General features: G+C 32.4%; 1 protein-coding gene across 3 annotated transcripts in view; it reads right to left on the bottom strand.

The window, feature by feature from the left end:
- Positions 1-468: 468 nt before the first annotated feature.
- LOC121386457 overlaps positions 469-16,489 on the bottom strand; it is a 19,615-nt gene continuing 3,594 nt past the window's right edge. For all 3 annotated transcript variants that reach the window (XM_041517357.1, XM_041517358.1, XM_041517359.1), the window contains exon 2: positions 469-1,966. In XM_041517357.1, coding sequence (XP_041373291.1) covers positions 662-1,822 — 1,161 coding nt within the window. In that variant the 5' untranslated portion in view covers positions 1,823-1,966 and the 3' untranslated portion in view covers positions 469-661. The remainder of the gene's footprint in view (positions 1,967-16,489) is intronic.

Raw genomic sequence — 16,489 nt, 5'->3', positions numbered from 1 at the left:
CACTTGTCTCATGAATTGGAGTGTTGTTTGAAGTTAACGACCGAAGTACTAGCCCTGTATCTAGTACAATCAAATTTAATGACATATAATCATGATTTAATGTTTAACTTTCTTACTACAGAATCAATGAACAATGCATGTAATAGTAACAGTTTTTAAATCTACAATAGTTGAAAAGTGGTCAAATGGTTTATAAACCCCACAGACAACAAAGATGCCTCTGCCCGGACTAGTTTGTGAGGTCTATTAATTGCTATTTTAGCGACACGCATAGTCGGACGTTAGCTGGAAAAAAAAGTTTTGTTTAACGACACCACAGGAGCACATGGATTAATTAATCATCGGCTATTGGATGTCAAACATTTGGTAATTCTGACTAGTAGTCATCAGAGGAAACCCGCTACATTTGTCCTAATGCAGCAAGGGATCTTTTATATGCACTTTCCCACAGAGAGGAAAGCACATACTATGGCCTTTGTCCAGTTGCGGTGCACTGGATGGAACGAAACAAAAATCAGCTGAATGGATCCACAGAGGTGGTTCGATCCTGCGACGCAAACACCTCAAGCGAGCATTTAACCGACTGAGCTGAATCCCGCCCCAGACGTTAGCTAGCTGCTAGGAATAGAAGAATTATTTCGTATCCGTTCGTTACATCCAGTTACACTTTTTTCCACAGAATATCTCCTGGCCACTTATCAAACGCATTTATATCCAAAGCTGCGCCATTCACAGACGGATTGTGTGGCTTCATGTTGTGTTTTGTCAAAAACTTGATAATCTCACTCCCGTCCTTTTTATGAGCATTCCATTCTAGCTGCATTACGGTGACGTCAACAGTGCTGAAGAATCTATCTCCACCCAGAAGAGCTCTCGTTTCGTGAGTCTCGACGTCAATTTTCATAATAACTTTCGTGAAGTTAAAAATTTCCAGCAGGTCGTCCAGGAGAACCGCTTGAGCGACTTCCGTATCCGTTGACGTCACTACCGCATCCGCTGACGTCACTTCCTTTACGAATGTGCCACCAACATTGCCTTTGTATTTCCCGAAACCGACCTTGAATCTTTTGTTTGAAATGGCGTTGTGGATGACGTACACCTCGTTGGGAAATTGTCCCTCTCGCACAGATTTGCAGAGACGTTTGACGTTGTCTAGCAACGGATCTATGAGAACTACGCGTCGTCCCATCTTGGCAAACGTCAATCCATAGACGCCGAGGTTTGCTCCTAAATCGACAAAATCTGCATCAACATGCGTTTTCATGAAGTGGTACATCAGCTGCACGCCGCCTCGTTCCCATATTCCCTGGTTTATGATGTTTCCCGAAACCCACTGGTCCACTGCTGTAGAATAAACATATATCGGCGTGTTCCCCGCTGGAGACCGCAGCGTAGCTTTCACAAAATCACCGGTGTCTAAATTGCAGACGTTATTTTCGTTTTGCCACAACGTAGCCGTTCGTGTTAAAACGGTCGAAGTTCGTGCATACGAGGGGTGTAGAAGAGTCTTCCATTGTGTAACATTGTGCCTTAAAACTTTAGGAGGATACGCAGAAACCGGAAGTAAACTTTTTTGCTTCAGCGTAACATTTAGTGGTGAAACGGTTGTACTCCGTAATGAGACGGCTTTGCCGCGAATATTAAAAGATGGTGTTAGATTTTCACGTGCTGCCGTTTTTTCGATGGACTTGGTTCCATTAAGTTTTTGTGATAGCTTCGAAGGTCTGGTTTTAAAACTGTTGTTGAAAGAAATATATGCAGTTAGGGAGATAATGACTAGTATGAGAACGAAAACAACGTAGCGCATTGTAATACGAGCCATTGAATCTAGATGACCTGGTAGACTTAGCAAAATAACATCGGCGATGATCGGAACACTCCGTGGATCTGGTGAATTTCGGAAAATGTTACATTGGTATCGTTCTTCTTTGCTCCATTCCGAGATTCATATCTGATAGACTCACACCTGTAAGAGAAAAAAAAATGTTAATGTTTTTTGTAGTGTTTTATGTTTAACGACACCACTAGAGCACATTGATCAATCATCGGATATTGGATGTCAAACATTTGGTACTTTTTATTATGTTATTAAATGGGTTTTTTCATATTGACTTCTTATAGTTCCGAGGGGAATTGTAACGGCCCTCCGGTGTCTATACAGGGCCGTACCCTGACCAAAATCCATGGGGGGGGGCACTAAATTTTATAAATAATTTTTAACATACTATAAAGATTAAACATTTCTATGCTATTACTGGAAATATATAAAAAAAAAAAAGGACAAGATTCTCGGGGGGGGGGGCAGCTGCCCCCCCCCCCTGCCCCCCCGGAGGGTACGGCCCTGCTATATTGGCCCGAGGCAAAACCGAAGGCCAATATAACCACCGGGGGGTCATTACAACTGCTCAAGGATCTATAACTAGGCCAATGTGGAAAAACCCCAAAACATTTAATGACATTTTTATTAATCAAGTTACGGGAATGGTAACGATCACATTGTGAATTAGGTTTAGGGCATTTGAAGTAATATTTTACAAAAAGCTAGCTTCAACATTTTGTTTCAGACCAAATAAAATATGTAAGCCTATGTGTTTTCATGTGCAAAACAAAAACACTATTTTACGTTTTGTCCTGGTCTAACGTCGACGTCCGTCACTTTTTAATTTAAATCCATATTTCGTTAATGGTGTAATGTTTTAATTTTAAAAAATTCATCAAGCAGTCAGATGCATCAGTAATGTTAAAATTATAATAAAATGTTCAATAGAAACTTTGAATTGGAATTTTTCCAGCGTTCTTAAGACGGAAACGTCATGCACCCAGTCTGTTCTTAAGCTATGTCTCCATGTGCGCGTATGCGTATGCGCGAACTTGTGCGTACGCGTATACGTAATGACTGTCTCCATATGTGCGTAGAAGAATACGTAATCTTTTTGGCGTGACGTCACAACGTGTATGTTGAGGAAGTGGCCACCGAAATATGAGTAGGGGAAAAGTTCCAACAACAACAACAATAATAATAATAATAATAATAATAATAATAATAATAAAGTTAATAATAATATTATAATACTCAAAGGCAAACGTTATTGTGACATGGATTGTTTGGAGTAATAAATTTGTCATGCTATGGACTTTACTATAAAAAAAAATTTCTGAGCCAATTGATTTATGCATTGCACACAAAAATAGTATATTTATGTTATTTCCACAACACTTTTACTTTTTCGTCTTACGTCAAACCAAACTGAAATTATTTACCAAAAAAAGAAGAAGAAAAAAAAGAAAGAAATTCATAAAATGATGGGACGGACTATAGACGATAACGATAATAGGTGAAAATTAAGTATAATCATTGCATTTTGTAACATGCAAACTTACCTTTTAAAAATTGCAAATTTAGAGTGCAACTGCATGGAAAATGAACAAAAATAATAGTTTACAAAACGAGTCTACAAAAGAAAACATAGTGTTTTTTATCATTACTCACAACGAAGCGATAAAATCTTTCCGAGGTGACTTATGTCTCACTACACAGATGTCATCTGCCATTGAAACCCATGTTAAACTGCCCAACTTCAAGCGAAGATTCCCCTTGAACGGGTTCTCGTTGGCACTAACAACATACACCATTGCGAACATACATTATATAAGCATTTATTTTTACTCAAAATTGAGAACATTTCCGTCTCAGTTTTTTGCTATATGGCCGCATCTGGCTGTAGTACCGGTCCGAACAGGTGGTTCATCATATGTCTCTTGCGCTATTCACCCATGTCCCAAACGTTCATTGCACAATATTACAAAATAACACCGTTAACCATACAAGATGTTTCCGACTAAAACTAGTTCTACGATTAAACTTGCATATTAAATATATTTTCTTGTTGAGAATATCAGTGTCTGTATATTCAATGTGTTTCTGGTCGTCTTAATATTTGTAACAAGCCAAAACTGGATTTTGTCTTCAGATAATTTCGTACGTACGAAAAAAACTATATTTTAGGAAATAAGATGAAATTTAACTTAGTACAAAAATTTGAACGATCAGAAGCACGTGTAATATACAATCACTAATATTTTATGCAGAAAAATATATTTGATATGTAATTACAATCGTTAAAAAGTCTGTTAGTCCATAACATCTTAACAAGTGCTCGCTCCAAGTAGTGCACCACGACTGGTATATCAAAGGCCGTGGTATGTGATATCCTGTCTGTTGGATGGTGCATATAAAAGATCCCTTGCTGCTAATCGAAAAGAGTAGCCCATGGAGTGGCGACAGCGGGTTTCCTCTCTCTATATCTGTGTGGTCCTTAACCATATGTCCGACGCCATATAATCGTAAATAAAATATGTTGAGTGCGTCGTTAAATAAAACATTTCCTTCCTTCCTTCTTAAAAAGTGCAGCAAACTCAAGAATGTAACTTTAAAGGGACATTCCTGAGTTTGCTGCATTGTAAGATGTTTCCGACTAATAAAATATTTCTACGATTAAACTTACATATTAAATATGTTTTCTTGTTTATAATATCAGTGTCTGTATATTCAATGTGTTTCTGGTCGTCTTAATATTTGTAAGAAGCCCAAACGTGATTTTGTCTTCAAATAATTTCGTACGTACGAAAAAATATTGTTTTAGGACATAAAATGAAATTTAACCTAGCACAAATATTAGAACGATCAGAAACACGTTTAATATACAGCCACTAATATTTTATGCCGAAAAATATATTTGATGTGTAATTACAGTCGTCAAAAAGTCTCTGTTAGCCGATAACATCTTAAACATTGCAGCAAACTCAGGAATGTCCCTTTAATACAAATAAATACAAATAAATATAAAAGTCACACACACCGAGTAACTATTAAAGGGACTGACCCTAGTTTTTAAACACTTTTCGCCGTTTACAGCTGGGGAGTTTTTAATCACTGAAATCAAACTTTGCTTATACTTTATTGTTTAGATTAACCATTTCCATAAAACCGAAGCTTTTCTGGTCATCTTGGTATTTGTAATACCACAAAATTCATTTTTTTTAATACATGTTTAAAAACGCACGTGCGTCTGAAACGTAACAGGTATGGAGTCGAGTTTTAGTCTATTTTTGACAGTATTTTACAGTTTCAACTTCACAGACTCTGATGTAAGTTTATTCAAATGTATTATAGGTTTGTAACTTAACCAAATTTAGTGTCCATTTTTACAGGTTGATCTACGCCTTTAAGCAGTATACTTACTGCCGAAATGTTTGTAAAGCACCTCAAATATAACAGCGATGGTGTTCTGAGTGAATACATTATTGTTCAGGGGCTATGATCCCGAAACCATCGTTACGTGAAACGACATCGTTAACATGTCGTTGACCAAATGTCCATGTTCGCAAACATGTCTTAAAGGGACATTCCTGAGTTTGCTGCATTGTAAGATGTTTCCGACTGATAAAATATTTCTACAATTAAACTTACATGATAAATATATTTTCTTGTTTAGAATATTAGTGTCTGTATATTCAATGTGTTTCTGGTCGTCTTAATATTTGTAAGAAGCCCAAACTGGAAATAAAATGAATTTTAAGCTAGTACATATTTACGAACGATCAGAAACACGTTTAACATACAGCCACTAATATTTTATGTAGAAAAATATATTTGATATGTAATTACAATCGTTAAAAAGTCTATGTTAGTCGATAACAACTTTAACATTGTAAAAAAAAAAACCTCAGTAATGTCCCTTTAATAGATGTCGTTAGCCTGCGATATAGTTATAATAACAGCAGGTTCAAATACAAAGTCGAGCTGCAAAAACAACATATTTAAAAGTATCACTCCTGAAATATGATTTTTTTTTAAATATGTTTTTGCTTGCTTTTAAAATTTGAAACACAAAATCGAGCAGGACAAACAACATATTTGAAATCAGCACCCTTGAAATATGGTTTTAAAAAAACAAACACAAAAAAACGTTTTTGTTTACTTTAAAAAAAAAGTGCCTGCAGCATTTTTAAAAGCACATTTTGAAACATTTGGACTAGACTACATTGCGTAAATGAAGTTAGGCCCATGTCTGTTCAATATGTTACCACGACGTGAGAACAATATCTATATTTCAACATAAAGACAGCATTGAGACAGCTGGGTAATTACTAATTATAGGCCGTTTGCGTTAAAAGGGAGCCGATGGATTGGCAATTTGGCTACCAGCTGCTAGTCTATAAATTATTACTAAATGATGTGAACAATAATGTTTTTTAATCACAAATGGATTATGTTTCTAAAATCAGTTTTAGATGATGTTGGTTATACATATATATGGTCCTCACAGTGCAATGGTATTACTAGTTGTTCCTTGTTCAAAAAGATCTATTTCCACAAGGCTTACTGATCAGTACTTAAATTATGGTACACTCACATTAATAACTCATCCAAAGCTTCAAATTATGAATTATTAAAAAATACTGTTGCATTTGAGACATATCTCACACTTATAGAGAAAAAACACTGGTGTCCATTAGTACGATTCAGATTTTCAAATCATAATCTTCTTATTGAAACTGGCAGATGGAAATATGTATCACTAAACAATCGATAATGTCCTTCCTTGGCCATCGATATCGAATATATCCATTACGACATCGGAGATGAGTTTCATTATATATTTGCATGCATGTTTTTTAAGAATGAAAGAAATCGCTATTTACCCGCTTTCTTTCAATCAAAACCAAATATATATAAATTTTATAAATTATTTAACTCTAAAAAAGTTGGTGTCCTTAGAAATCTTTCTATATTTTGTAACTAAGTTATGAATACTTTCAAACCCTCTGGCTGATTTTCTGTGTGTTTTTGTATTTATGTATGTTATTGTACTTTCAACATCTTGTGACAATGTATTAACTGTTCTATGTAACATGTCCTCATATGCCGCAGAATACGGCCTGAGTGTAAATAAAGTTGAGTATATCTCTATAATGAATATATTTTAAAACTTATATTAAAACATATAACTGAGTTTTAAAGCCATACCAACTCAAAAAACATTTGTAAAAAAAGTCTAGATAAATAAATAAAACGTTTCTTAAATTACCATCAAATTATATATATTTATCTCATTTTTAATACAGAGGGTGAAGACAAAATGCTAGAACAGCCTTAGCTGAATTGCTGTCGAAGTAATCGATTATGCAGTACAGAGAGAACAAAGGTATGTGCTATCCTGACTGCGGGATGGTGCATATAAAAGATCTACTACTGGAAAAATGTAGCGGGTTTCCTCTCTATGATGTGTCAATATTGCCAAATGTTTGACATTCAATAGCCGATGATTAATTAATAAATGTGTTCTAGTGGTGTCGTTAAACAAAACAAACTTTGTATCCACAAACTGCATCCTATTCCTTATCAAAGCCATTTTAAACGGACACTATATTTTAAAAGCTACTTCTCCTAAACTCGTCCCAGCCAGTGCTCTACAACTGGTGTAACAAAGGCCGTGGTATGTACTATCCTGTCTGCGGGATGTTTCATATAAAATATCCCTTGTTACTACTGGAAAAATTTAGCGGGTCTCCTCCCTGTGATGTGTCAAAATTACCAAATGCTTGACATCTAATTGCCGATGATTAATTAATCAATGTGTTCTAGTGGTGTCATTAAACAAAACAAAATTTGTATCCACAAACTGCATCCTATTCAGCCATTTTAAACTGACAGACCCTAAACGCTACTTCTTCTAAACTCGTTCCAGCCAGTGCTCCACAACTGGTGTAACAGGCCGTGGTATGTACTATCCTGTCTGTGGGATGGTGCATATAAAAAATCCCTTGCTGCTAATCGAAAAGAGTAGCCCATGAAGTGGCGACAGCGGGTTTCCTTCTAAAAACCTACACTGTATGTTGAATTAAAGGGACATTTGCTGCAATTTTTAAGATGTTATCGATTAACAGAGACTTTTTAACGATTGTAATTACATAACATATTAGTGGCTGTATATTAAACGTGTTTCTGATCGTTCTTAAATATGTACTAGGTTAAATTTCATTTTATTTCCTAAAATATATTATTTTTGTACATACGAAATTATTTGAAGACAAAATCCAGTTTGGGCTTCTTACAAATGTTAACACGACGTGAAACACATTGAATATACAGCCACTGCTATTCTTAGCAAGAAATTATATTTAATATGTAAGTTTACTCGTAGAAATATTTTATTAGTTGGAAACATCTTACAATGCAGCGAACTCAGGAATGTCCCTTTAAGGGCGGTTTGTAACTAGAACTAGAACTTTTAACTATTTACAGGAGGATTTAGTAAATTAATCAAACAGCTCTCTTCTACAACAGAAAAGAGGAAACACTAAAACACATTTTTAGGAACCATAATGAAAATGTTTCTTAAAATGTTGTCTTCAAATACTTTCGTACGTATGAAAAAAACAATATTTTAGAAAATAAGATGAAATTTAACCTAGTACAAATATTTGAACGATCAGAAACGCATTTAATATACAGCCACTAATATTTTATGCAGGAAAATATATTTGATATGTAATTATTATCGTTAGAAAGTCTATGTTAGTCGATAACATCTTTAAAATTGCAAAAAAAACTCAGGAATGTCCTTTTAACATTCAAGAAACGTAATTAATTTATTAGATTTAGTTTGCTGTCTGTGTACAGTACTGCGTAGGTGTAACTTTCCGTCGGTTTTATATATTATATTATATTATATTATATTATATTATATTATATTACGAATTTTAACACTTAACTGTCAGGGACTCGGGGATTCCGTCGGTTTTATATATTATATTATATTATATTATATTATATTATATTATATTACGAATTTTAACACTTAACTGTCAAGGATTCGGGGATTCGGAAAAATGTTAGGACATATTACATTATTTAAAATGCAAACAGTTTAATATATATTGCTTACAAGATACCCACTTCACAACAGAATTAGAGCCATATATACAAACTCAGTGGGGATATAAATGCATATCTAATTCATATAAGGCAAACGCTCGTGAGGCTGCAATTATGTTTAATAATAACTTTGAGTACAAAATACACAAAATCAAAATAGATAATTCTGGTAATTTTATTATGTTGGATTTAACAATAGAAAGTGAAACGACTACACTTGGAAACATATATGGACCAATATTTGTAAGAAGCCCAAACGTGATTTTGTCTTCAAATAATTTTGTACGTACGAAAAAAAATATATTTTAGGAAATAAAATGAAATTTAACCTAGTACATATTTACGAACGATCAGAAACACGTTTAATATACAGCCACTAATATTTTATGTAGAAAAATATATTTGATATGTAATTACAATCATAAAAAGTCTATGTTAGTCGATAACATCTTTAAAATTGTAAAAAAAAAAACCTCCGGAATGTCCCCTTAATGGATGTCGTTAGCCTGCGATATATTTATAATAACAGCAGGTTCAAATACAAAATCGAGCAGGACAAACAACATATTTGAAATCAGCACCTTTGAAATATGGTTTAAAAAAAAAAAAAAAAAAAAAAACGTTTTTGTTTACTTTAAAAAAAAAAATGCCTACAGCATTTGTAAAAGCACATTTGTAGACTAGATTGTGTAAAATGTAGTTAGGCCCATGTCTGTTCAATATGTTCAATATGTTACCACGACGTGAGAACAATATCTATCTTTCAACATAAAGACAGCATTGAGACAGCTGGGTAATTACTAATTATAGGCCGTTTGCGTGAAAAGGGAACCGATGGATTGGCAAGTTGGCTACCAGCTACTAGTCTATAAATTATTACTAAATGATGTGAACAATAATGTTTTTAATCACAAATGGATTATGTTTGTAAAATCAATTTTAGATGATGTTGGTTGTACATATATATGGTCCTCACAGTGCAATGGTATTACTAGTTGGTCCTTGTTGAAAAGATCTATTTCCACAAGGCTTACTGATCAATACTTAAATTATGGTACACTCACGTTAATAACTCATCCAAAGCTTCAAATTATAAATTATTAAAAAATACTGTTGCATTTGAGACATATCTCACACTTATAGAGAAAAAACACTGGTGTCCATTATTACGATTCAGATTTTCAAATCATAATCTTCTTATTGAAACTGGCAGATGGAAATATGTATCACTAAACAATCGAATATGTCCATTACGACATCGGAGATGAGTTTCATTATATATTTGCATGCATGTTTTTTAAGAATGAAAGAATTCGCTATTTACCCGCTTTCTGTCAATCAAAAACAAATATATATAAATTTTATAAATTATTTAACTCTAAAAAAGCTGGTGTCCTTAGAAAACTTTCTATATTTTGTAACTTAGTTATGGATACTTTCAAACCCTCTGGCTGATTTTCTGTGTGATTTTGTATTTATGTATGTTATTGTACTTTCACCATCTTGTCACAATGTATTAATTGTTCTATGTAAACATGTCCTCATATGCCGCAGAATACGGCCTGAGTGTAAATAAAGTTCAGTTCAGGCATACATGTATATCTCTATAATGAATAATTTTAAAACTTATATTAAAACATATAACTGAGTTTTAAAGCATACCAACTTATTTATCTCATTTTTAATACAGGGGGTGAAGACAAAATGCTAGAACAGCCTTAGCTGAATTGCTGTCGAAGTAATCGATTATGAAGTACAGAGAGAACAAAGGTATGTGCTATCCTGACTGCGGGATGGTGCATATAAAAGATATCTTGCTACTACTGGAAAAATGTAGCCGGTTTCCTCTCTATGATGTGTCAAAATTACCAAATGTTTGATGTTCAATAGCCGATGATTAATTAATAAATGTGTTCTAGTGGTGTCGTTAAACAAAACAAACTTTGTATCCACAAACTGCATCCTATTCCATATCAAAGCCATTTTAAATGGACACTCTATTTTAAACTAAACTCGTCCTTGCCGGGTGCTCTACAACTGGTGTAACAAAGGCCGTGGTATGTACTATCCTGTCTGCGGGATGTTTCATATAAAATATCCCTTGTTACTACTGGAAAAATGTAGCGGGTCTTCTCTCTGTGATGTGTCAAAATTACCAAATGCTTGACATCTAATTGCCGATGATTAATTAATCAATGTGTTCTAGTGGTGTCAATAAACAAAACAAAATTTGTATCCACAAACTGCATCCTATTCAGCCATTTTAAACTGACAGACCCTATTTTTAAACGCTACTTCTTCTAAATTCGTTCCAGCCAGTGCTCCACAACTGGTGTAACAGGCCGTGGTATGTACTATCCTGTCTTTGGGATGGTGCATATAAAAGATTCCTCCTTGCTGCTAATCGAAAAGAGTAGCCCATGAAGTGGCGACAGCGGGTTTCCTTCTAAAAACCTACAACTGTATTGTGAATTAAAGGGGCATTCCTGAGTTTGCTGCAATTTTTAAGATGTTATCGATTAACAGAGACTTTTTAACGATTGTAATTACATATCAAATATATTTTGCTACATAAAATATTAGTGGCTGTATATTAAACGTGTTTCTGATCGTTCTTAAATATGTACTAGGTTAAATTTCATTTTATTTCCTAAAATATATTATTTTTGTACATACGAAATTATTTGAAGACAAAATCCAGTTTGGGCTTCTTACAAATGTTAACACGACCTGAAACACATTGAATATACAGCCACTGCTATTCTTAGCAAGAAATTATATTTAATATGTAAGTTTACTCGTAGAACTATTTTATTAGTTGGAAACATCTTACAATGCAGCGAACTCAGGAATGTCCCTTTAAGGGCGGTTTGTAACTAGAACTAGAACTTTTAACTATTTACAGGAGGATTTAGTAAATTAATCAAACAGCTCTCTTCTACAACAGAAAAGAGGAAACACTAAAACACATTTTTAGGAACCATAATGAAAATGTTTCTTAAAATGTTGTCTTCAAATACTTTCGTACGTATGAAAAAAACAATATTTTAGAAAATAAGATGAAATTTAACCTAGTACAAATATTTGAACGATCAGAAACGCATTTAATATACAGCCACTAATATTTTATGCAGGAAAATATATTTGATATGTAATTATTATCGTTAGAAAGTCTATGTTAGTCGATAACATCTTTAAAATTGCAAAAATAACTCAGGAATGTCCCTTTAACATTCAAGAAACGTAATTAATTTATTAGATTTAGTTTGCTGTCTGTGTACAGTACTGCGTAGGTGTAACTTTCCGTCGGTTTTATATATTATATTATATTATATATTATTATATTATATTATATTATATTATATTATATTACGAATTTTAACACTTAACTGTCAGGGACTCGGGGATTCGGAAAAACGTAAGGACATATTACATTATTTAAAATGCAAACAGTTTAATATATATTGCTTACAAGATACCCACTTCACAACAGAATTAGAGCCATATATACAAACTCAGTGGGGATATAAATGCATATTTAATTCATATAAGGCAAACGCTCGTGGGGCTGCAATTATGTTTAATAATAACTTTGAGTACAAAATACACAAAATCAAAATAGATAATTCTGGTAATTTTATTATGTTGGATTTAACAATAGAAAGTGAAACGACTACAGTTGGAAACATATATGGACCAAATATAGACAATAAAACATTTTATGAAAATATTTTTGCCAATATTGTAGATGTGGATAATGATAAATCTATAATTTGTGGGGACTATGACTTGGTTTTAAATAAAAATCTAGACACTCAAACTATTTACATGTCAATCATTCAAAGTCACAAAAACAAATCATAGAAACTATGGAAATTTTTGATTTAAAAGATCCATTTAGAGAACTATATCCAAATCTTAAAAGATATACTTGGAGAAAAAAAAACTCCACCTAAACAAGCTCGATTAGATTTTTTTCTTATAACTAATAATTTAATGGCATTTGCTGAAAAGGTAACAATTGAAAATAGCTATCGTTCTGATCATTCTGGTGTAGTTTTACATATTAAATTTAATCACATTAAAAAAGGTAAGGGACGTTATTACGTTATACGTTATTAACTTGTAAGGAATACGTCAAAATAATTAAAGAAACCATTTGGGAAATAAAATGTCGGTATGCAGTGCCAATTTATAATGTTAAAAACTTAAAATCAATTGCGGATAACGAAATTCAATTTATAATAAACTATTTCTTGAAACTTTTCTTATGCAAATTAGTGGAAAGACAATTTCGTATTCGGCTTTTAAAAATAAAACAAGAAACGAATTAGAAGTTAAACTATGTGAGGAAATTAAAATGCTAGAACAAAATGAAAACTTTGAAGATACAAAACAAATTGAAGATAAAAAAGAAGAACTAATAGAATTAAGAAAAGAGAAACTCAAAGGCCACAACATTCGAACACGGGCAAAATGGATAGAGGAAGGAGAAAGCCAACCAAATATTTCTGTAATATGGAATCTAGGAATTATTCTAGCAAACTAATTTCAAGAATTCAATTAGTTAATGGAAATGAAATTAGAAAACAGGAAGAAATTTTGAAAGAAACCAGAAATTTCTACGAAAAACTTTATTCTTCGCCACTTGGGCAAAGTAATAATGAAATAACTGAAAAAAATTATAATTTAAGATTTAATAAACTAACTGATGAAGAAGCTAATAGATTAGAAGGCGAAATGACTTATTCAGAAATACTGTCATATCTTAAACCATGAAAACTTATAAAAGTCCAGGCTCATATGGTTTCTCAGCTGAATTTTTCAAAATGTTTTGGATTGATTTAGGACATTTTGTAACCAGGGCCATCAACTATAGCTATTCTATTAAAGAAATGTCAAATGTACAAAAATTAGGTATAATTACATGTATTCCGAAAGTAGATAAACCAAAGGAAACTGGAGACCTATAACTCTACTAAATTGCATTTATAAAATGGCTTCAGGGTGCATCGCTAACAGAAAAAAGCAAACTTTGGACAAAATAATAGATAATGACCAAACTGGTTTTGTAAAACGAAGATATATTGGAGAAAATATAAGACTAATATATGATATTATGCAATGTATCGAACTGAATAATATTCCTGGACTACTACTACTTATAGACTTCGAAAAAGCATTTGATTCATTATCATGGTCAATTATAGACAAAACACTTGATATTTTCAATTTTAAATCATCAATCAAAGATTGGATCAAAACATTTTATAATAACTCTATGTCAAGAGTAATACAAAATGGATTTCTATCTCAACCTATCATTGTACAACGGAGATGCAGACAAGGCGATCCACTATCGCCATACATTTTTATTATATGTGCTGAAATCCTTGCAATTATTATTAGAAATAACCCAACTATTAAAAGCATAAATATAGATGGTGAAGAACATTTAATATCGCAATATGCTGACGACACATGTTTTATTCTAGATGGATCTACCGAGTCCCTTCGTAGTACACTAATGGAATTAGACTATTATGAACAGATTTCAGGCCTAAAAATAAATTATTCAAAATCAAAAGCTATATGGATTGGGAGCAAAAGGCTTTCTAAAGATGTTTATCACCATACAAGATGGAAATTGGACTGGGGCGCAACACAATTCAATTTACTTGGTATTAATTTTTCAGTAGATTTGGAAAATATTACTGCAGTTAATTATGAATCTAAAATAAAAGAAATGCAAAACTCCATGAAACTGTGGTCTATTAGAAAACTAACAGTTTTAGGAAAAATCGTTGTTCTTAAAACTTTAATAATACCTAAAATAACACATCCTTTAATATCAGTATCTAATCCTGGAGAAACGATCTAAAAAAAATAAATACGTTATTTTTAAAATTTATATGGCAGAATAAGCCTGAAAAATTAAAACGTGGTTTAATAATTCAAGACTATAAAGCTGGAGGTCTTAAAATGATAAACTTGAACAATTTTATGACTGCCTTAAAATGCTCATGGCAACGAAGATTATTTATAAGTAATTCACAATGGGTAAACCTATTTAATTCGGTTACTGGTATAACAACAAAGGAGATATTAAAATACGGAGACTATTATTTAACAAGAAAAATTAAAAATATTGCAAATAGACTTTGGAGAGATACCCTACTTAGCTGGCTAAAAACAGAGAAAGAACTTAATCCTCAAACCGTAGATGATATTTGATGTATTAATATTTGGCTGAAAAATAGAATACTCATTGATCGTAAGCCATTTCTATATAAACATTATTTTGAAAAAGGAATTGTTTTTATAAACGACCTTATTGACGAAAAAGGTCATATTTTAAAATATGATCAGTTCATAAAAAAATACAATATATCCACCAATTTCATTAGCTATGCTTCGTTAACAAATGCATTAAAAACGTACATATATAGTTTAGATGATTTGAAAGATAACAAATTTAAAATGGTTAATAACCCAATTCTTCCATTTAAACTTAATCATTTATTAAAAAGACAAAGAGGTTGTAAGGATATGTACAACTTATTAAACTGTAAATCCATAATTCCAAAATCGCAAGCAAAATACACTAATCAAGGTTTTATCTTTTCATCAAGTAAATGGGCAGAATATTATTTACTTCCTTTTCAGAACACTCAGGATTCAACATTAATATGGTTTCAATTACCGAATCTTAGCTACGAACACTTTCTTATATATTATTCATTATGTTGAGTCAAACATCTGTAGCTTTTGTAATAACCATCCAGAAACCATACCACATCTATTTTTCGAATGCAATAAAGTTCACAACTTATGGGTAGCAGTTCAAAACTGGATATTGACTCAGACTGATATTATAATTAATTTCAATAAAGATAATGTTATCTTTGGTATTATTAATAACGAAAAATCTAACTTCTTTAACTGGTTAATTATTAACATAAAATATTATGTTTATGGAATTAAGATACAAAAAAATATATTTAGAAATCAAAGTTGTTAAAAATCTGTTGAAGCAAAAGTTTGAAATAGAAAGATTTATTTTATATAAAAATTGCAAATACGAAATGTTTAATAAACAATGGGCTCCATGGACTAATTTATTTAATGATAACGATTAAATAAAAGATATGATGTTAGCTTAAGTTTGTTCTTGTCTATGGCTTGTTTGGAGATAGCGGAAAACAAGAAAAATAGCATACACCTCACGTATAACCTTATCTCGTCTTCTACCTCTTTCTCCTCTTTCTTATCCTCTCTCTTCTCTTTATAATATCACAGATTAAACCAATTACATGTATGTATATTTATTACTCTTGTACCCACTTACATTGATTTATTACTCTTGTACCCACTTACATTGATGCCTTGTTGCATATATGTATGTGTATGTATGTGTGAATCTATGTATGTGCATATGTGTATGTATCGGAGGACATCCGGGTACGTGTGTACGTATTTGTGTATGGATATATGTGTTGTATATTTATTATATGTACAGCAGTGATTTGGGGCTCGCATCCCTGACAT

The sequence above is a fragment of the Gigantopelta aegis genome, chromosome 12 (assembly GCF_016097555.1).
Source record: "Gigantopelta aegis isolate Gae_Host chromosome 12, Gae_host_genome, whole genome shotgun sequence".
NCBI classification, from domain to species: Eukaryota; Metazoa; Mollusca; class Gastropoda; order Neomphalida; family Peltospiridae; genus Gigantopelta; species Gigantopelta aegis.
The sequence above is the reverse complement of the archived record's forward strand: the minus strand, read 5'-3'. Positions and strand labels throughout refer to the sequence as shown.